General features: G+C 46.7%; 1 protein-coding gene across 1 annotated transcript in view; it reads left to right on the top strand.

The window, feature by feature from the left end:
* Window positions 1–22405, top strand: part of PSMD1 (proteasome 26S subunit, non-ATPase 1) — a 114747-nt gene extending 92342 nt beyond the window's left edge. Inside the window, exons 19-25 of the mRNA XM_039369920.1 lie at window positions 4100–4202; window positions 12593–12762; window positions 15407–15499; window positions 16389–16481; window positions 18056–18202; window positions 19800–19952; window positions 22156–22405. Of these exons, the coding sequence (XP_039225854.1) occupies window positions 4100–4202; window positions 12593–12762; window positions 15407–15499; window positions 16389–16481; window positions 18056–18202; window positions 19800–19946 (753 nt within the window). The 3' untranslated portion in view covers window positions 19947–19952; window positions 22156–22405. The remainder of the gene's footprint in view (window positions 1–4099; window positions 4203–12592; window positions 12763–15406; window positions 15500–16388; window positions 16482–18055; window positions 18203–19799; window positions 19953–22155) is intronic.
* The last annotated feature ends 408 nt before the right edge of the window (window positions 22406–22813 follow it).

Below are 22813 nucleotides of genomic sequence, written 5' to 3'. Positions count from 1 at the left end.
AGAATAGAATAGAATAGAATAGAATAGAATAGAATAGAATAGAATAGAATAGAATAGAATAGAATAGAATAGAACAGAACAGAACAGAACAGAACAGAGAAAAAGAATGGAATGGAATAGAAATACAGAATAGAAATAGAATAGAAATAGAATAGAATTAGAATAGAACAGAACAGAGAAAAGGAATGGAATAGAATAGGAATACAGAATAGAATTAGATTAGAATAGAGTAGAATTAGAATAGAATAGAAATACAGAATACAATTAGAATAGAATAGAATTAGAATAGAACAGAACAGAACAACAGAGAAAAAGAATGGAATACAATAGAAATACAGAATAGAATAGAAATACAGAATAGAATAGAACAGAGAAAAGGAATGGAATAGAATAGAAATACAGAATAGAATTAGAATAGAATAGAATAGAATAGAATAGAAATACAGAATAGAATTAGAATAGAATAGAATAGAATAGAATAGAATAGAATAGAATAGAATAAATAGAACAGAACAGAACAGAATAGAAATACAGAATAGAATTAGAATAGAGTAGAGTAGAATGCAAAACGCAGCCTGCTCAAGCAGGAGAACCTATACCCAATTGATGCTTTCTGCTGTGGACCGTAGCCTGAAGTCAGCCTGGAGGTTAATGACGCCTCTATTAAGCTATCCCGGTGGAATGATGACCTTGCTTTGTTCTCTGCTTCTTCTGAGATGATTTTCGACATATCAGTCCAGCCTCCGTCTCTGGAATCCTCTATTGGTTTCCCATTCCAATCTTTTTTCAGGATCCCCAGGAAGTAGCCACCTAAAACAGCGTTTCTCAACTTCGAGAACTTCCAACTCCCAGAATTCCCCAGCCAGCATTACCAAACTAGGTTACATCATCAGGGCTGAAAAGAGAGGGATTTGTGGAGGGGAGGAGAAGAAGGGGAGGAGGACGAGGATCGTGGGGTCCTTGGTGCTCTCTGAGCTTGGTGGTTTCCTTGCAGATGTTTCATGACTGATGATGTGACCTATTTGGGTCCTGAAATGTCTGCAAGGAAACCGCCAAGCTCAGAGACCCCCAAGGAGCCCACACCTTCTGAAAGTTGACACTTTCCTAGTGGACAATCCCTTAAATAGGAGCCAGCCGTGTGCTGCGGCTGCCAAAAAAGCCAACACAGTGCTAGGCTGCATCAACAGAGGGAGAGAATTAAGATCAGGTGAAGTGTTAATACCACTTTACAAGGCCTTGGTGAGGCCACACTTGGAATACTGCATCCAGTTTTGGTCACCACGATGTAAAGATGTTGAGACTCTAGAAAGAGTGCAGAGAAGAACAACAAAGAGGATCAGGGGACTGGAGGCTAAAACATACAAGGAATTGGCTATGTCTAGTTTAATGAAGAGAAGGACGAGCGGGGACAGGATAGCAGTCTTCCAGTATCTCAGGGGCTGCCCCAAAAAAGAGGGAGTCAAGCTATTCTCCAAAGCCCCTGAAGTCAGGACAGGAAGCAACAGATGGAAACTCATCCAGGAGGGAAGCAACCTAGAACTAAAGAAAAACTTTCTGACATTGAGAACAATTAATTAGTGGAACAGCCTGCCTCCAGAAGCGGTGAATGCTCCAACACTGGAAGTTTTTAAGAAGAGACTGGACAGCCCTTTGTCTGAAACGGTACAGGGTTTCCTGCCTGAGCAGGGGGTTGGACTTGATGACCTCCAAGGTCCCTTCCAACTTTATTATTATTATTACTACTGCTACTACTACTTCTTCTTCTTCAGAGCAAGTCAGAATTGTTTTATTTCAGAGGTTACGGGGGATTGTGGGGTTTAATTGAGAGGAGGGCATCTCCTACCTCCCAGTAAAGACCAGGCTGATGAGTCACTGCAGCCTAAACGGTGGCACTAAATAATGGCCACCCCTGAGACAGGCCCACCCATGCTCCCTCTGCCCGCTCGTCCTACACAGAGGGCCTTGCCTGTCAGACTGGCGACGCCAACGTGAACCTTCCCAGATCTGCGGCGACGTCTCCAAGCTTCATCCTGGGTCTGTTTCTCTGAAGATTTACTTATTGTGTGAATACCAGATCCTGGCTCGTTTTGGCTAATGGGGTTTCCTTCCCCCCCCCCTTTCATTTTCCAAGTTTATAGGAACTGTCAAGGACTTGTAAACAGCTTGAACCCACAAGTCCTCACAACCGCAGGAATGAGATGGTGGCGCACACACACATACACACCCCGGCCAGTTGTTAGCCAAGGAGTTTTCATCTTTCATCGGATGGCTAACAGCCGTTCTCTATTTCTTTACTTGTTGGAAAAAAAAAACAAAAAAAACCACCAAACTTTTGTCGTGGACATTTTTGGCTCTGCCGTGTGTGTGTGTGTGTGTGTGTGTGTGTGTGTGTGTGTAAAAAAACTTGAGTGAAAGCTGTCTTTCTTTTCGAGAAGATTTCTTCATCCTCAGGGCACCTGCCCGTCGGAAATGCTCAAAGCAGGGAAGAAGGAGGAGGAGGAGAAGGAGAAGAAGAAGGAGAAGAAGAAGAAGATAGTTGTTTTTGTTTTTGTTGTTGGAGGTCATCTAGTCCAACCCTCTGCTCAGGCAGGAAACTCTATACCATTTCAGACAAATGGCTGTCCAGTCTCTTCTTAACAACTTTATTTATTTTATTATTTTATTTATTATTTTTATTTTATTATTTTATTTTGTTTATTATTTTTTATTTTAATTTATTTATTTTATTATTTTATTCTATTTAGTTTATTTTATTATTTTATTCTATTTAGTTTAGTTTATTATTTTATTGTATATTATAATTTTTTATTTTATTTTGTCTATTTTTATTTTATTATTTTATTTTGTTTATTATGTTATTCTATTTAGTTTAGTTTATTATTTTATTTTATTATTTTATTTTGTTTATTATTTTTATTTTATTTTTCAACCTTATTTTGTTTATTATTTTTATATTTTATTTTATTTTATTTATTATTATTCCATTTCTTGGCTGCCCAGCTTCCCTACAAGGTGACCCAGTGCAGATGGCATCAGAGTAGCATTTCCTGCTGGAGAAAAAAAAAATCTCCTTACAGTGAGGCCGGATAATTAGGCCCTGAGCCCTGAGTTTTCTCAGCCATTCCATTCTCCTTCGGCAAAACAAGCCAGGCTGCCTCGTTCCTTCGTTGGCTTTTATGGAAACAGGGCCCTGCTCATTAACCCAGGGCGAGCCTAATCACGCCGCAGAGGAAGGGATCATCTTAGCAGCTTCCATAATTCAGTTTCATTTATAAAGGGTCGGGAGTAACCGAGGGAATTGCAGTCCTACCTGCAGTCTTTCTGTAAAAATGCACAGCCTGATGCTTACCGACTTCGGATGTGAGGCTATTGTAGCTTAAGGCTCTTTGCAAACACACCACGTTTGCGTTCGTGGTCACTTCGCTGCCTCAAAGGGTCGTCGTCTTAGGTGTGAATTGCCCAATTCGTGGGTTAAAATGTGATCGAATCAACACATTTTGGAGGATTATTTTTTTTCCTCTTTCTCTCTCCTGAACCTTTGTTTGCAAATTCCTTGCAGCCGGCTGTCGATCGGTTTTGAAAGTGAAGGCGGTCCTCGACTTACGACCACAGTTGAGCTAAGCAAGACAGTGGTTAAGGGAGCTTTGCCCCGTTTTATGACCTTTCTGGCCACGGTTGTTAAATGAATCCCTGCAGCTATGCGGTCGTTAAGTGAATCTGGCTTCCCCTCCCCCATTGAGTTCACTCGTCAGAAGGTCACCAAAGGGGATCACGTGACCCCCTCCCGGGGGACACTGCAACTGTCGTAAGTAGGAGTCGGTGGCCGAGTGTCTGAATTTTGATCGGGTGGCCACAGGGATGCTGCAAGTGTGAAAAACGGTCGTAAGTCCCTTTTTTCGGCGCCGTTGTAACTTCGGTCGGTCGCTGAACAAACAGTTGTAAGTCGAGGACTATAGCTCTAGAGCCTGTTCATTTGTTTGTTCTGTTTTTGCAGCCGCTCTATTTATTTATTTATATATTCATTCATTCAATGTATACATTTCACTTGGAGTTACTATGGGGAATACTTAAAAAAACAAAATTTCTCTCTCTCTTACAGGTCAGCCAGTTTAGGCAACTTTATTCCAAGGTCATCAACGATAAACACGACGACGTGATGGCTAAATTTGGAGCAATCCTGGCTCAGGGCATATTGGATGCAGGTAATTGGTGTCCCGGCGCTGAAATGGTTGATTCTGATCCCTTGTATTGGGAACTCCTCTTCTTCAACTTCCTCCTCTGCTCCTTGTCCTCCTCTTCCTCATCATCTTCTCCTTCTCCCCTCTTCCTCCTCTGCTCCTTGTCCTCCTCTCCTCTTCCTCCTCCGCTCCTCTTCCTCCTTCTCTGCTCTTTTCCTTCTCTTCCTCTTCTCCTCTCCTCCCCTCTTCCTCCTCTGCTCCTTGTCCTCTTCTCTCCTCTTCCTCCTCCTCCTCCTCCCCTCTTCCTCCTCTGCTCCTTGTCCTCCTCTTCCTCTTCTCTTCTTCCTCCTCTTCTCCTCCCTTCTTCCTCCTCTGCTCCTTGTCCTCATCTTCTCCTCCTCTCCTCTTCCTCCTCTGCTGTTTTCCTCCCCTCTTCCTCCTCCTCTGCTCGTCCTCCTCCTCCTCCTCTCCTCCTCCTCTGGTTCTCGTCTTCCTCTTCCTTCTCTCCTCTTCCTCCTCCTCTGCTCTTTTCTTCCTCTTCCTCTTCTCTCGTCTTCCTCCTCCTCTTCTGCTCCTTGTCTTTTTCCTCCTCTCCTTCCTCTTCTCCTCTCCTCTTCCTTCTCCTCTTCCTCCTCCTCTGCTCCTTGTCCTCCTCATCTTCTCCCCTCCTCTTCTTCCTCCCCTCCTTCTCCTCTAATCTTCCTCCTCCACTGCTCTCTTCCTCCTCTCCTCTTTTCCTCTTCCTCCTCTCCTCCCCTCTTCCTCCTCCTCCTCCTCATCTTCTCCTCCCGTCTTCCTCCTCTACTGCTCTTTTCCTCCTCTTTCTCCTCCTCCTCCCCCTCCTTTCCCCCCAAACCACTAAACAAATGGATATAAGTCGAGGACCTCCCAGCCCTGGGATCCGATGATTGCATTGGAGAAATGTGGGGTTCACAGAAGTAATGGAAGATTTCCCAAATGGAGGCATTCTGCCCATCCGGTTGAAGGATGTAGAAGGAAGGCAGCCATTTTGGAGACACCATGCACAAGCAGGGTGGAAACAGATTGGTAGACCGAGACGGACACTGCCCGTCACCCTGGCCAGATTGTAGAGACATCGTAAGCCAAGGCTCCAGAGAGCCGAGGCTCCAGAAGAGCAGATACCCATTTGCCGCCTTCCCACCAAGACGGGCACAAACGGTGATTCTCTTTTCTGCGTAGATGCTGCGCTGGGTCGTACATCTTCGATGTGTTTGACCTCTCCACTCATTACCCGTAAAGTAATGTGCGGTTATTCCGTTATCACCCCATTTGTTCCCTGGCAGATGACTTCGGCTACCAAAAAAAAACAAGGAGAAAAAAAAAAGCCTGTTGCAATTGCGAATTGCGCACGGCTTTACTTTTCTTCTCGCCAGGAGTATTGTGGGACGCGTAACAAGCGGGGGCTTGTTTGAGGAGACGGAGGGAGCTTCATCGTTCGTCGGTTGTACAAATGGCGCCACCGGAGGGCTCGCAGCAGCCCTTCCACAAAAGTAAACAGCTATGCAGAGAGAGTTGGACAGTCCATCAATTAGTTTGCAAGGAAAAAAAAATAACATTTGCCAGTATTGCTGGAGCGAGATGCTGAATTGATGGGTGTGTGTGTGTGTGTGTGTGTGTGGAATTTTCCTGCCCGTCTCAGCGTTGTGCACCGAAGGGATCCGTCTTTTTCCTGAACCTTCCACAGATCTCCAAACGTTGAATCTTAAGTAGCCGTTCTCGTTGCCAGGCCTGCACCAGGGCTCCTGTGAGTTCTTCTCTTTTGGTGTCAGCTGCAAGTCCTCGCCACTTTTATCAATCTGAAATAAATTCAATGGAGGGCGAGCTTCCACGTAGGGCCGCAGCCAGGAAAGTAAACCGCATGATGTTGTGGTGAGTGAGTCACGCTCACCCATTAGCCGGTCCATGAATAACAAAGATTGATGTGTCCTGAAACGTGGCTCTTGCATACGTGAACATCTCCCGGGGCAGGAAGTGACGTCATCCAGGCTATGACGCCATGATGGAAATTACGTAATTTATGACATTGGGCACAAATGGATGCCGTGATGCAGCTGAGAGCGGTGTGGCTTTTCTTAGATCAGTGTTTCCCAAACTTGACAATTTTAAGGCATGAGGACTTCAACTCCCAGAATTCCACAGCCAGCAACGCTGGCTGTGGAATTCTGGGAGTTGAAGTCCTCATGCCTTAAAATTGTCAAGTTTGGCAAACACTGTCTTAGATAGTTGTGCTGGTGTGCTTGTGGTTAAGTTGCCGCTAGCCTAGAAACCAGGAACCTGAGTTCTAGTCCCAGCCTAGGAACGAAAGCCACTGGGTGACCTTGGGCCAATCACCAGGAGACAGGGAGTTCTAGTTTCTACCTTAGGCATGAAAGCCAGCTGGGTGACTTTGGGCCAATCACCAGGAGACTGGGAGTTCTAGTCCTGCCTTAGGCGTGAAAGCCAGCTGGGTGACTTTGGGCCAATCACCAGGAGACAGGGAGTTCTAGTCCTGCCGTAGGTGTGAAAGCCAGATGGGTGACTGTGGGCCAATCACCAGGAGACGGGGAGTTCTAGTCCTGCCTTAGGCGTGACAGCCAGCTGGGTGACTTTGGGTCAATCACCAGGAGACTGGGAGTTCTAGTCCTGCCTTAGGTGTGAAAGCCAGCTGGGTGACTTTGGGTCAATCACCAGGAGACTGGGAGTTCTAGTCCTGCCTTAGGTGTGAAAGCCAGCTGGGTGACTTTGGGTCAATCACCAGGAGACTGGGAGTTCTAATCCTGCCTTAGGTATGAAAGCCAGATGGGTGATTGTGGGTCGATCACCAGGAGATTGGGAGTTCTAGTCCTGCTTTAGGTGTGAAAGCCATCTAGGTGTCTTTGGGCCAATCACCAGGAGACGGTGAGTTCTAGTCCCACTATAGGTATGAAACCCATAAGATGAGACTAGAATTCACCCTCTCCTGAATGAATGGATCTTTTTTCAAAGAATGTTCTGGGACTTTATTATTACCTCGGCCTGAAATTGTAATGCACTTAAATTTATTTATTTATTTATTTATTTAGTTTTGGAAGCATCCTGATTTTTACTAGAAAGCACGCACAGCAAAATTATTTACAGGTCTCTCCTGGCACAGAAAGGTGGTTTCTAACTTATGAAGGGTGGAAACGGGCCATTTTGGAGACTGTGTTTGCTGGCATCTTTCAAGATCGAGCGAGCCACAAATATTTCCCGTAATAGTTTCAACAAGTTATAGGAAGGGCCGCTAGAAAATCTCGAACCAACCGCCAAGACCGGGTTGATGATATTTTTGGGAGTCTGGTTGAAATCTGTTGGCGGGGGCAGTGCTGACTGTTGTAAGTCGTTTTTCAGCATTTTTTTTTATATATATAAACAACAAGAGGTATCTCACTAAGGAGGGCCAACAACTTGGCTACCGGCAGTAGCTGTAGGACATTTTTTCCTGGAACTTAGCTCAGGAATTTACTCTCCTAAATCATGGCAGAGCAGGTCCCACCAGCCAAAGCAAGAAGGGTTGGGAATGAGTGCAGATAGTCCTTGACTTCTGTCTGTTTGTTTAGTAACTGGGGGGGGGGAAGGAGGAGGAGGAGGAAGAGAAGGAGAAGATGAGGAAGAGGAAAAAGAGGAAAGGAGGACAAGGAGCAGAGGAGGAAGAAGAGGAAGAGGAGATCAAGGAGCAGAGAAGTAGGAAAAGGAGAGGAGGAGAAGGAGAAGATGAGGAAGAGGAAGAAGAGAAGAGGAAGAGGAGATCAAAGAGCAGAGGAGGAGGAAGAAGGCAAGGAGCAGAGGAGAAGGAGCAGAGGAGGAGGAAGAGGAAGGAGGATAAGCAAAGGAGGGGAAGGAGCAGAGGAGGAGGAAGAGGAGAGGAGGAAAAGGAGAAGAGGGAGGAAGAGGAAGGAGGATAATCAAAGGAGGGGAAGGAGCAGAGGAGGAGGGAGAGGAGGAAAAGGAGAAGAGGGAGGAAGAGGAAGGAGGATAAGCAAAGGAGGGGAAGGAGCAGAGGAGGAGATAGAGGAGAGGAGGAAAAGTAGAAGATGAGGAAGAGGAAGAAGAGAGAAGGAACAGAGGAGGAAGAGGAAGAGGAGATCAAGGAGCAGAAAAGTAGAAAAAGGAGGAGGAGAAGAGGAGGAAGAGGAAGAGGAGATCAAGGAGGAAGAGGAGAGGAAGAAGAGGAAGCAGGATAAGCAAAGGACGGGAAGGAGCAGAGGAGGAGGAAAAGGAGAAGATGAAGAATAAGAAGAGAAGGAGGAAGAGGAAGAAGAGGAAATCAAGGAGCAGAAAAGAGGAAAAGGAGAGTAGGGGGAGAAGGAGAAGATGAGAGGAGATGAAGGAGCAGAGGAGGAGGAAGAGGAGAGGAGGAAAAGAAGAAGAGGAAGAAGACAGGAGAAGAGGAGACGAAGAAGAAAAGGAGAAGAAGAGAGGAGAAAAATGAGAAGAGGAGAGAGGAAAGAGACAGAAGAAAAGGAGGCCACGAGGAGGAGGAGGGCTGAAGGAAAGCCAAATCTTAGGTGGTCAAGACTGCTGTGAAAATAACATTCCCAGACTTCCATAAATTACCAAGAACCGAGAGCCGTTGTTAGCATGACATAAGGGCCCTGTCTGGAAACACTTGGACTTGCCTGCATGTGCGCAGGCTACTTTCTCGCGAGTGTGTGCGTGAGACCTGCCTGGGTTTTTCTGTGCTGCCATCTTAGCTCTGTTTCTGAAAAGTGGAGGAAACCAACAGGAAAAAAAACAAAAAACAACCCAAATGTAATTTGCTTTATTAAATTTGATCATGTGGATTGAATTAACTGTTACGCTAATGAAATGCAGCTAATGTGATGGTTTCCTGTGAGTTGCCCCACCCCTGCCCCCACTTTAAAACTATAAACTTTTTAAGCCATGCTGCGAGGGTCACTCCCAAAGGTTCACTGTGCACATCCTCGCTAAGAGGCTCAAACGTCAGAAGAACTTTTATTTTCCCTCACCAAGTAGTATCCCTGACATGCAAATAACGGGATATAATAATGATTTTCTAAACCAGGGGTAGGCAACCTGGGCTCTTTTATGACTGGTGGACTTCAACTCCCAGAATTCCTGAACCAGCCATGCTGAGGGGAAAAGGGAGAGGTTTCCAAGCTGAGCCATGCTGGCTGAGGAATTCTGGGAGTTGAAGTCCACAAGTCATGAAGCGGCCATAGTTCCACCATGCTTGCTGAGGAATTCTGGCAGTTGAAGTCCACAAGTCATGAAGGGGCCATAGTTCCCCCATGCTGGCTGAGGAATTCTGGGAGTTGAAGTCCATGAGTCATGAAGGGGCCATAGATCCCCCACGCTGGCTGAGGAATTCTGGGAGTTGAAGTCCATGAGTCATGAAGGGGCCATAGATCCCCCACGCTGGCTGAGGAATTCTGGGAGTTGAAGTCCGCAAGTCATGAAGGGGCCACAGTTCCCCCACGCTGGCTGAGGAATTCTGGGAGTTGAAGTCCACGAGTCATGAAGGGGCCAGGTTTGAAGACCCCTGGTATTGGCTCTTCTGCTTGAGCAGGGGGTTGGACTGGAAGACCTTCAAGCTCCCTTCCAGCTCTGTTCTGATTGCTTGCTTGCTTGTTTGATGCCTTATCTTCATTAGGCTAAACATACCTGGATCCCTTAGCCCAGGAGTAGGCAACCTTGGCTTTTTTATGACTGGTGGACCAACTCCCAGAATTCCTGAGCCAGCATGGGGGAAACCATGGCCCCTTCATGACATGTGGACTTCAACTCCCAGAATTCCTCAGCCAGCATGGAGGAACTATGGCCCCCTTCATGACTTGCGGACTTCAACTCCCAGAATTCCTCAGCCAGCGTGGGGGAACTATGGCCCCCTCATGGACTTCAACTCCCAGAATTCCTCAGCCATATAGGGGAACTATGGCCCCCTCATGACTCATGGACTTCAACTCCCAGAATTCCTCAGCCAGCCTGGCTCAGCTTGGAAACCTCTCCCTTTCCCCTCAGCATGGCTGGCTCAGGAATTCTGGGAGTTGAAGTCCACAAGGCATAAATGAGCCAAGGTTGCATAAGCCTGCCTTAGACTCAGTTGCCATTTACTTCATTTCAAGCCTCTGTCTGTCCTTCTTCAGCCCAATCTCTACAAGGGATTGAAAAAAACAGATTAACCCCTTCGTTCTCTCTCCCTCTTCCGGCCAGCGCTGTCTGTTCAGCTTCAATGGATTGTGGGGGGGGGAGAGAGAGAGAGAGAGAAGAGGCCTGCCTTGCATCAGCTTGACAAGTTCCTGCCATCTCTGCTTTCCAGAGATGGAATTATCATCGGGGTTTGGTTATCTGGGCAGGATTAATGCCCGTTGCCCTGATTTATCTCACCCACCAGCTGAAGCAAGCAGAGATGCAAAGGCTTCTCCTTTGGGTGGTATGTATTCTTCCCCATCAGCGCGGCCCCTCCAGACAGGATTTGTCAGATGCTGGAAGAGGAGCAGAACAGTCTTTTTAACTTCCAAGGAAATGAATCAGGGTGATGAAAAGGCAACGGGGCTTGTGCAACGGGCAGGAATCGCAAGCAAGGAACGTAGACACGGATGAGTGTTCTAGACTTGATTTTCCCCACATGCCTACATGGTAAATTGAAACACATGTTTTCAATTAAGGTAATTACACAAGGGGGTGAAGAGGAGCTGTTAAAATACTCATTGCTAGGCAGAGTCCCCCAAGACTCTGAGTTCGCTGTTCATGGAGACAGGAAGTTGGACCAAAAGGACACTTGGTCTGTTCCAGGAGAGCAGTTGTTCTCCAGAATCCTCCTAAGGCTGCCTCAGTTTTCCAACTGGTAGGGAAGGCTGGGGCACATGTTGGTGATAAGTTATCTAGACACATCTGGAGTTGACTTGACTGGAACAGAATAACAGAATTGGAAGGGACCTTGAAGGTCTTCTAGTCCAACCCCCTGCTCAAGCAGGGAATCCTATACCATTTCAGACAAATGACTGTCCAGTCTCTTCTTGAAAACCTCCAGCGGTGGAAACCCACAACTTCTGGAGGCAAGTCGCTGCAGGTCAGCGATTCCCAATCTTGGCCATCTTAATCTTTTTGAGGTTGAGGGACCCTCTGTTTTAGATCCATCCTTCCATCCACCCAGAAGCCTCCAAGTGGTGTCCATCAACGTCTGCAAGATGGTGGGCACCCGCATATAAAAGATGTGAAGATGTGTGGACTGTAATTCCCAGGATTGCCCAACTAGCATGTTCTGTGGTCTGGTTGACTCCCTCCATCCCCATCTCAGCAAAGAAGGATGTTAAGCCCCCGTTGGAAGAAGAAGGAGGTTAGATGGCAGAATTTGGGGACCTGCATATGCGTAGCTCCTTCGTTCAATCGGGGCCTGCAGGATGCCTTTCATCCTCTTTGCAACTGTCTCTTGAGTCCTTTGCCTCCCATTTAGGAGACACAGAAGGGGTGTCTGGACCACTTGTGTATAAATAGACAGTAAACCCCAAATCCCTTCTGGCACCCATGACGTTACCTAGTTGGGTCATGAAATGTCTGCAAGGAAAGAAGCTCAGAGAGCATCAAGCATCCCACAGTCGTCGTCCTCTTCCTCCTCCCCCTTTCCAGCACTGATGATGTTACCTAGTTGGGTCATGAAACCTCTGCAAGAAAACAACCAAGCTCAGAGACCACCAAGGACTCCATAATTCTCCTCCTCCTCCTCCCTTCCAGAACTGATGATGTTCCCTAGTTGGGTCATGAAACGTCTGCAACAAAACCACCCAGCTCAGAGAGCACCAAGGACCCCACAGTTGTTGTTGTTCTCTTCCTCCTCCTCCCTTCCAGCACTGATGATGTTACCTAGTTGGGTCATGAAACCTCTGCAAGAAAACAACCAAGCTCAGAGACCATCAAGGACCCCATAATTCTCCTCCTCCCTTCCAGAACTGATGATGTTCCCTAGTTGGGTCATGAAACGTCTGCAACAAAACCACCCAGCTCAGAAAGCACCAAGGACCCCACAGTTGTTGTTGTTGTTGTTGTTGTTGTTGTTGTTGTTGTTGTTCTTCTTCTTCTTCTTCTTCTTCTTCTTCTTCTTCTTCTTCTTCTTCTTCTTCTTCTTCTTCTTCTTCTTCTTCTTCTTCTTCTTCTTCTTCTTCTTCTTTTCCTCCTCCTCCTCCTCCTCCTCCTCCCTTCTAGCACTGATGATGTTACCTAGTTGGGTCATGAAACATGTGCAAGAAAACCACCCAGCTCAGAGAGCACCAAGGACCCCACAGTATGTCTCTCTCTACATTCATCCGAAAGCATCTGTTTCCCATGGTCAAAGAATTCTCTTATCCCCCCCCCCAAAAAAATGTCTTTACTCTTGTGATCCTTTCAGCCCACTTAACTCGAAGCCTCTCTCTCTCTCTGTGCCAATCCCTCTCCAGGTGGCCACAACGTCACAATTTCTCTGCAGTCAAGGACCGGCCACACGCACATGCCTTCGGTGGTCGGCGTCCTGGTCTTCACCCAGTTCTGGTTCTGGTTTCCTCTGTCCCACTTCTTGTCCCTGGCGTTCACTCCGACCTGCGTGATCGGCCTCAACAAGGACCTCAAGGTAGGTGCTGTGGGAATCAAAAGGATGCTCTGGAGGGGGAGGTGTTTTTTTTTTTACCTCCTCATTTGGCCTGGAGAAAATGCTGGGGTGCTTCTGGCAATAGGAAATAATTCAGGGGATAATCCCAAAGGTGCTTTTTTTCAAGGGGGAAATGGACTTTCTGATTTTAATTAATAATAATAATAGTGATGATGATGATGATGATGATGGACATGGCAGTGCCTAGAGACAGCAGAATAGATGAGAAAGAACTGGAGAAGATAACAAAATACAAAAACCTGCAAATAGAAATAGAAAGACTGTGGCAAAAGCAAGCAAGGGTAGTACCAATAGTCATAGGTTCCTTGGGCGCAATCCCAAAACAACGGGAGCACCACTTGAACACCATTGGCATTGACAAATTTGCTATTAGTCAATTGCAAAAGGCAGCCTTATTAGGAACTGCTTCCATCCTGCGACGATACCTGTAATACCATCAAACATCCACATCTGTCTATCCCAGGTCCTGGGTAAGGACTCGATAGGTAGACAAAATGCCAAATCCAGTCTGAACATCTGGCTGACTATGTGACAATCAAAAATAATAATAATAATAATAAGTTGGAAGGGACCTTGGAGGTCATCTAGTCCAACCTCCTGCTCAGGAAGGAAACCCTATACCATTTCAGACAAATGGCTGTCCAGTCTCTTCTTAAAAACTTCCAGTGTTGGAGCATCCACAGCTTCTGGAGGCAGGTAGTTCCACTGGTTAATTGTCCTCACTGTTAGGAAGTTTCTCCTTAGTTCCAGGTTGCTTTTCTCCTTGATGAGTTTCCATCCATTGCTTCTTGTCCTGCCCTCAGGTGCTTTGGAGAACAGCTTGACTCCCTCTTCTTTGGGGCAGCCCCTAAGATACTGAAATACTGCTATCATGTCACCCCCTCGTCCTTCTTTTCTTTAGACTGGCCATACCCAGTTTGCAACCATTTTTCATGTTTGAGCCTCCAAGTTTTTAATCAGTTGCTCTTCTCTGCACATTTTTTTCTCCAAAGTCTCAACATCTTTTTTTGTTTTTTTTGCAAGACTTTTCCAAAAGTCTTTGTAAGTTCAACAGGCAAGGACGCGCTCGGAGTTGCAGTGAAATCCCAGCGTGCACAGAGAGCCCTGTTGCCTTCCTCAGAAAATATCCTCCTTTATTTTATTGAGGGGTAACCCCCCCCCCATGCCCCAAAAGGAAACCTTTATCCGACAAACCCTCGGCTGTGCCAGATTGGGAGCTACAAGCTTCTGCACACAGTGTGCTGGCCTTTGGATGGTAAAGATCAAAGGAAAATAAAGCCCTTTTTTTTTTCTGCACAGCTCTGCCGATCTCTGCTTATCTGAGCAAAGTCGGATGCCGACTTAAGCTGCCCTGCAGCGATCAAGGGAGCCCACATTTGCCTGACAGTCCTTGCTAAGTTTGCAATCGTTGGGTACATTAAGAAGTTAAAATCTCTTTCATCCCAGCATCTTTTCCTCAGCTAGAGCAGGGGGTGGGCAATTGTGGCAACTCTACCACCGGTGGATTTCAACTCCCAGAATTCCTGAGACAGGGAAGCATCTCTCTGCGAATACACACACACACACACACACACACACACACATTCTACTGTTTTTGCTCCCTGGATTTTGTCTTCAGCCTCTGACATTGTTCCTTCTTTCCTTTTCCCCCTTTTTTCCTTTCCTTCCTTCCTTCCTCATTCCCATCTCACCCCTCCCTTCCTTCTTCCCTTCCTCCTCCCATCTTTCCTTCCTTCCTTCCTTCCTTCCTCATTCTCACCCCTCCCTTCCTCCTTCCCTTCCTTCCTTCCTTCCTTCTTCCCTTCCTCCCTCCCAACTTTACTTCCTTCCTTCCTTCCTTCCTTCCTCATTCCCATCTCACCCCTCCCTTCCTCCCTCCCTCCCTCCCTCCCATCCTTCTTTCCTTCCTTCCTTCCTTCCTCGTTCCCATCTCACCCCTCCCTTCCTCTTTCCCTTCCTTCCTTCCTTCCTTCCTTCTTTCCTTCCTATCTCACCCCACCCTTCCTTCTTCCCTCCCTCCCTCCTTCTCATCCTTCTTTCCTTCCTTCCTTTCTTCCTCGTTCCCATCTCACCCCTCCCTTCCTCTTTCCCTTCCTTCCTTCCTTCCTTCTTCTCTCCCATCCTTCCTTCCTTCCTTCCTATCTCACCCCACCCTTCCTCCTTCCTTCCTTCCTTCTTCCCTCCCTCCCTCCTTCTCATCCTTCTTTCCTTCCTTCCTTTCTTCCTCGTTCCCATCTCACCCCTCCCTTCCTCTCCCTTCCTTCCTTCCTTCCTTCCTTCCTTCCTTCTTCTCTCCCTTCCTTCCTTCCTTCCTTCCTTCCTTCCTATCTCACCCCACCCTTCCTCCTTCCTTCCTTCCTTCTTCCCTCCCTCCCTCCTTCTCATCCTTCTTTCCTTCCTTCCTTTCTTCCTCGTTCCCATCTCACCCCTCCCTTCCTCCTTCCCTTCCTTCCTTCTTCCCTCCCTCCCATCCTTCTTTCCTTCCTTCCTCGTTCCCATTTCACCCCTCTCTTCCTCCTTCCCTCCCTTCCTCCCTCCCTTCCTTCCTTCCTCCCTCCCTCCCTCCCTCCCTTCCATCCTTCTTTCTTTCCTTCCTTTTTTTCAGATGCCCAAAGTGCAGTACCGGTCCAACGTCAAGCCCTCCACATTTGCCTACCCAGCACCCTTGGAAGTGCCAAAAGAGAAGGAGAAAGAAAAGGTTTGTTGTATGCTCCACCCAGGGCTGCTTCTGGGCATTGGGGCCCCTATCTATAGAGCCACGCTGCCATCTCCTAGAGATAGACAGACAGACAGTCAGAGGCATAAAGCCAGAGAAGGGGGGGGTAGGTAGGTAGGTAGGTACATAGATATACAGTACGTACAGACAGACAGTGAGAGAGAGACAGACATAGAGGCAGATAGATAGAGAGATAGAGACAGACAGATAGATATACTAGAGATAGGATAGATAGATAGATAGATAGATAGATAGATAGATAGATAGATAGATAGATAGATAGATAGACGAGATAGATAGACGAGATAGGATAGATAGAGGTAGGTAGGTACATAGAGACAGACAGACAGAGGCAGATAGAAAGAGAAAGAGAGGTAGATATATAGAGAGATATAGAGAGACAGATAGAAAGAAAGACATATAGAGAGACACAGATAGATAGACATAGAGATAGATACAGAGATAGATTAGATAGATAGATAGATAGATAGATAGATAGATAAATAGACAGATAGATAGATAGATAGATAGATAGATAGATAGATAGATAGATAGATAGATAGATAGATAGATAGATAGATAGATAGATAGATAGAGGTAGGGAGGTAGGTAGGTAGGTAGGTACATAGAGACATACATACATACATAGAGAGAGACAGACAGACATAGAGGCAGATAGATAGAGACAGGCAGAAAGACAGACATAGAGGTAGAGGATGGATAGAAAGACAGACGTGCAGACAGACTCCCTCACTCTCTGTCTATGGTGCTTCAGTCTTTCTATAGCAAAGGAGCCAAGGTTGCCCACCCCTGCCCTTGGATGTTCCTGGACTCCTTCTCTAACCCTTCCACTCTTTTCCCTCCTCCCCAGGTTTCCACAGCCGTGCTGTCCATCACTGCGAAAGCCAAGAAAAAGGAGAAAGAGAAAGAAAAAGAGAAAAAAGAAGAGGAGAAAATGGAAGTGGTGAGTTGGCTCCAGCCTTCTCTGGCCTGGTGTCCTTGCATGATGGTTTTGAGTCCCGAGCTCAGATTCCTCCATGTCGGGGGGGAGGGGAGGGGGAGGGAAAAAATGCTGACATTCTCCCAGGAACGCGGAGCCGAGAAGCTGAGACAGCCCATCCTCGACATACGACCACAGTGGAGCCCAAAATTTCAGTTTGCTAAGTGAAACATTGGTTAAGTTGAGTTTCGGCCCGTTTTGCGACGTTAAGCGAATCGCGGCAGTTCTTAGTCACCCGGTCGTTAAGGGAATCCGGCTCCCCCCCTCCCCCGTGGACTTTGCTCGTCAGAAGGTCGCAAAACGGGGGATCCCCTGACACCCCCTCCCCCGGGAGACACAGCGACCATCATAAATGTGAGTCAGTCGCCGAGCGCCGGAATTTTGATCACCTGACCCCATGGGGATTGCTGCAGCGGCTGTGTGAAAACCAGTCGCAAGTCACTGTTTTTTTCAATGCCATTGCGACGTTGAACGGTCACGAAGTGAACTGCTGTAAGTTGAGGACTCCCTGTGTTTTCAGAGTTTGCCTTTAATGTCCGTCAGTAGGAAGAGAAAGGATGATGCTCTCGCACTCCTAAGATGCAGGAAGCGTGCTCAGGAATAATTTTACTGGTCTCTGAAAACCAAATCCATCAGAAAAGAGGGAATATTGGCCGACAATCCCTCTTTCCCAGATGGAGCTGAAAAAAGATGATAACAGGTAATCCTCAATTTATGACCACAAAGAATAGGATAGGATAGGATAGGATAGGATATAGGATATAGAATATAGAATATAGAATAGAATAGAGAACAGAATAGACTAGAATAGAATATAGAATAGAGGATAGGATAGGATAGAATATAATAGAACAGAACAGAACAGAACAGAATATTTATTGAGAAGAGAAAAAGGATAAAGAATAGAATAGAATAGAATATAGATTATAGAATAGAATAGAAAATAGACTACAGAATAGAGAAAGAATAGAATAGAAATAGAGAAAGAATGGGAATAGAATAGAATAGAATAGAATAGAATAGAATAGAATAGAATAGAATAGAATAGAATAGAATAGAATAGAATAGAATAGAATAACGGTTGGAAGGGACCTTGGAAGTCATCTAGTCCAACCCGCTGCCCAGGCAGGAAACCCTCTACCATTTCAGACTAAGGCTGTCCAATTTCTTCTTTAAAATTTCCAGTGTTGGAGCATTCACCACTTCTGGAGGCAGGTTGTTTAATTGTTAATTAATTGTCACTGTTAATTGTTCTAATTTTGGACTCAATTGTGATTGTAAGTGGAGGACTATCTGTATCTCCAAAAGGTCGGGGACTACTTGCTTTAGCGCCTTGGCAGGGTTCCAGCATCCACCTCCAAGCCAGGCAATCTCCCCATCCCATCTTGATTAGGAGGACAGATTGGATTGGATTTTTGTACCTAACACGTCACACCTGCAAGTCGGGAAGCGTTCCGTGGGTTCCAGCTTCTCAGGGCATCCCTTGCGGCTGTTTCCTCCGTTCCTTCCGCTGATGCTTCTCTCGCATCCCCAAACAGGAAGAAGCAGAGAAGAAGGAGGAGAAGGAGAAGAAGAAGGAGCCCGAACCCTCTTTCCAGATCCTTGACAATCCAGCGCGGGTGATGCCAGCCCAGCTGAAGGTGCTCACCATGCCAGACAGTTGCCGGTACCAGCCTTTCAAGACTGTGAGTGTTCCTTGTCTGTCCCTGCCTCTTATCTCTTGTCTCTGCCTCTTCTCTCCATCCATGAATTAGGTCTGTCTGTCTCATCTCTCTCTCTCTCCCTCCCTCTCTTTCTTTTTCTCTGTCTGTCTCTCTATATCTGTCTATCTATCTATCTATGTATCTATCTATCTATCTATCTATCTATCTATCTATCTATCTATGTCTCTATATCTATCTATCTATCTATCTATCTATGTCTCTATATCTATCTATCTATCTATCTATCTATCTATGTCTCTCTATATCTATCTATCTATCTATCTATCTATGTCTCTCTATATCTATCTATCTATCTATCTATCTATCTATCTATCTATCTATCTATCTATGTCTCTCTATATCTATCTATCTATCTACCTATCTATCTATCTATCTATCTATCTATCTATCTATCTATCTATCTATCTATCTATCTATGTCTCTCTATATCTATCTATTTATCTATATATATGTATATATCTATGTGTCTCTCTATATATCTATCTATTTCTGTGTATATCTATCTGTCTTTCTTTTTGTACCTATCTATTTATGTCTCTCTATATCTATCTATATCTATCTACCTAATTCTATCTATCTATCTATATCTATCTATCTATCTATCTATCTATCTATCTATCTATCTATCTATCTATCTATCTATCTCTGTGTCTCTATATGTTTCTTTCTGTCTATCTATCTATCTATCTATCTATCTATCTATCTTTATCTTTCTATATCTATATCTCTATGTCTCTATCTATCTATCTCTGTGTCTCTATATATCTATCTCTCTTTCTTTCGGTCTATCTATCTATGTCTCTCTATATCTATTTATCTATCTGTGTATCATCTATCTACCTACTTATATCTATCTATCTATCTATCTATCTATCTATCTATCTATCTATCTCTGTGTCTCTCTATATGTTTCTTTATGTCTATCTATCTATATCTATCTATCTTTATCTTTCTATATCTATATCTCTATGTCTCTATGTATATATCTATCTATCTTTGTGTCTATATATCTATCTTTTGGTCTATCTATCTATGTCTCTCTGTATCTATCTATTTATCTATCTGTGTATCATCTATCTACCTCCTTCTATCTAACTAACTAACTAACTAACTAACTAACTATCATCACTACTTATATCTCTGTCACTTTTGTTACTTTATAACTACTTAGAGGGCTGTAAAGCACTGTGAAGGTATATATAAGTCTAAGTGCAATTGCTATTCCTTCCTTTCATCCTCCTTTCTTCTTTTCCTTCCTTCCTTCCTTCCTCCCTCCCTCCCTTCCTTCCTTCCTTCCTTCCTTCCTTCCTTCCTTCCTTCCTTCCTTCCTTCCTTCCTGGGTGGCGCAGTGCTTAGAATGCAGCCTTGCAGGCTCTGCCGACTGCCAGCTGTTCGACCCTGACAGGGTTCAAGGTCGACTCAGCCTTCCATCCTTCCCAGATCGGTAAAAATGAGGACCCAGATTGTTTGGGGGACTCTGTCAACTGCTTAGAGAGAGCCATGAAGCGGCATATAAGTCTTGAGCGCTACTGCTATCTGCTTTTTCCCCCCCCCTTAGCTCTCCATTGGGGGCATCATCGTCTTGCGAGACACCAGCGAGGACACGGAAGAGCTGGTGGAGCCCGTGGCGGCCCACGGGCCCAAGATAGAGGAGGAGGAACAGGAGCCGGAGCCCCCCGAGCCCTTTGAGTACATTGACGACTAGGATCAGGTGGGTGTCATCAGCCTCCTGGCTGGATTCGCCTCCGGAGCCCAACACAAAGATTTGGATGTGGCTTCAGCAGCAGAAACATTTGTGTTGCCAAGTGCCGGGGCGGTGATCAGGTGCCCAGGCCATTGGTTCTTTTGGATCCAGAGACAGTAAATGGGGGGAGGGGATCCTTGGCGCTCTCCGAGCTGGCTAGTTTTCTTGCAGACGTTTCATGACCCAGCTAGAGATCGTCATCAGGGCTAGAAGAGGATGGGTGTGGGAGGAGGAGGAGGAGGAGGACGACAACGACGACTGTGGGGTCCTTGGCGCTCTCCGAGCTGGCTGGTTTCTTGCAGACGTTTCATGACCCAGCTAGGGACTGTCATCAGGGCTAGAAGAGGATGGGTGTGTGAGGAGGACTGTGGGGTCCTTGGCGCTCTCCGAGCTGGCTGGTTTCTTGCAGACGTTTCATGACCCAGCTAGAGATCGTCATCGGGGCTAGAAGAGGATGGGTGTGTGAGGAGGAGGAGGACTGTGGGGTCCTTGGCGTTCTCCGAGCTGGCTGGTTTTCTTGCAGACGTTTCATGACCCAGCTAGGGACCGTCATCAGGGCTAGAAGGAAGAAGGTGCGTAGAGTGGAGGAAAAGGAGGACCGTGGGGGCCTTGGTGCCCTCTGAGCTTGGTTCTTATTTTCTGGCAGATGTTTCATGACCCAACTAGGTAACCGCATCAGTGCTAGAAGGGAGGTGGGCGTGTTGGGGGGTTGCAGGACGAGGAGGACAGCCGTGAGTTCCTTGCAGCTCTCTGAGCTTGGCTGTTGTTGGGGGTTTTTTTTGCCGACGTTTCATTGCCCAACTAGGTAACATCATCAGGGAGAGAGGAGGTGGGGGGTCCTTGGTGCTCTCTGAGCTTGCTTCTTTTCTTGCAGACGTTTCATCGCCCAACTAGGGAACATCATCAGTGCTGGAAAGGAGTGGGCGTGTGGAGCGAAGGAGAAAGGAGGGAGGGAAGGATGAGAAGGAGGAAGAGAGGGAAGGAGGGTAGGAAGTTCGATAGGTTTCCTTGGTGCTATTATAATAATAATAAAGTTGGAAAGGACCTTGGAAGTCATCTAGTCCAACCCCCTGCTCAGGCAGGAAACCCTAGACCATTTCGCTCTCTGAGCTTGGCTGTTTTCTTGTAGACGTTTCATCACGCAACTAGGTAACATCATCAGGGCTGGACAGAAGCGGGTGTGTGGAGTGAAGAAGGGGGAGAAAGGAGGGAAGGATGAGAAGGAGGAGGAGAGGGAGGGAGGGAGGGAGAGAACACCGATAGGTTTCCTTGGTGCTCTCTGCGCTTGCTTCTTTCCTTGCAGACGTTTCATGACCCAACTAGGTAACATCATCAGTGCTAGAAGGGAGTGGCATGTATAGCAAGGAGGAAGAGGACTGTGGGGTCCTTCGTGCTCTCTGCGCTTGCTTCTTTTCTTGCAGACGTTTCATTGCCCAGCTAGGGAACATCATCAGGGATAGAAGGGAGTGGGGTTTATGGAGAGGAGGAGGAGGAGGAGAAGAAGAGGAAGAGGAAGAAGAAGAAGAGGAGGAGGAGGAGGAGGAGGAGGAGGGAGACTGTGGGGTCCTTGGTGCTCTTTGAGCTTGCTTCTTTTCTTGCAGACGTTTCATTGCCCAGCTAGGTAACATCATCAGGGATAGAAGGGAGTGGGTTTTATGGAGAGGAGGAGGAGGAGGAGAAGAGGAGGAAGAGGAAGAAGAGGAGGAGGAGGGGGAGGGAGACTGTGGGGTCCTTGGTGCTCTTTGAGCTTGCTTCTTTTCTTGCAGACGTTTCATTGCCCAGCTAGGGAACATCATCAGTGCTAAAGCAAGACTTGGACGAAAAGGACTTGTTTAGGGGTTCCTGTTTGGATTAGACCAGGGGTCCCCAACACCCTGGTCCATGGACCGGCAACCGGTCCGCACAAACAAGGAAAGCCCCATCCACGGGAGGCAGGCAGCACACAAAACCACACACCCTTCGGTCCGCGGAAAAACCTCTCTCTGAGGATGCGGTGATCCCTGGTGCCCAAAAGGTTGGGGGGGGGCCCTCTGGATTAGACCCCCACTAGCCCAAGAAGGAACCACACAGCTACTGCAACTGAGCTGTGCAAATCGTTTCTGCACAGCCACATCAGCCTCACCGGCGTCTTTGCCAGCACCTGACCTGGCTCCTCTCCTTTCTCCTCCAGACGGGCCGCCCGCGAGGGAGTCTGGCGCAGCGTCCCGGCGTTCGGAGCCCCCCCGGGAGGAAGCCACGGTGGCCAGCCGCCACTCAGCGCATGTCCCAGCCAACGCTTCTCCGCTGGCCGTCCCACCGATCCACCGAAGACGACCGCTCTTCTCCTTAGCGTACTCTTTCACGAGAAACCGGTTTTTGAAATAAATTAATAAAAAACACACACAAAAAAAAACCCCACCCAAGGGCCAAAAAAAAAAAAAGTCTCTCGGTTCGGATGGGACTTTGGGGAAAAAAACAACTGCCTTTGGTTAGTAAATTCTGCGCTTCTCTCTCTCTCTCTCTCTCTCTCTTTCCTCCTCTCTCTCTTCTCTTTCTTGCTCTCTCTTTCCTCCTCTCTCTCTTCTTTCTCTCTCCCTCTCTCTTCTCTCTTTCTCTCTCTCCTCTCTCTTCTTTCTCTCTCCCTCTCTCTCTCCTCTCCTCCTCTCTCTCTTCTCTTTCTTGCTCTCTCTTTCCTCCTCTCTCTCTTCTTTCTCTCTCCCTCTCTCTTCTCTCTTTCTCTCTCTCTCCTCTCTCTCTTCTTTCTCTCTCCCTCTCCTCTCTCTCTCTTTCTTTCTTTCTCTCTCCTCTCTCTCTTTCCTCCTCTCTCCTCTCTCTTTCTCTCTCCCTCT

This window comes from Crotalus tigris, unplaced genomic scaffold (assembly GCF_016545835.1).
Source record: "Crotalus tigris isolate CLP2741 ecotype Arizona unplaced genomic scaffold, ASM1654583v1 scf7180000021321.634910, whole genome shotgun sequence".
NCBI classification, from domain to species: domain Eukaryota; kingdom Metazoa; phylum Chordata; class Lepidosauria; order Squamata; family Viperidae; genus Crotalus; species Crotalus tigris.
Note: the sequence above shows the minus strand (reverse complement) of the source record. Positions and strands in the feature narration are given on the sequence as shown.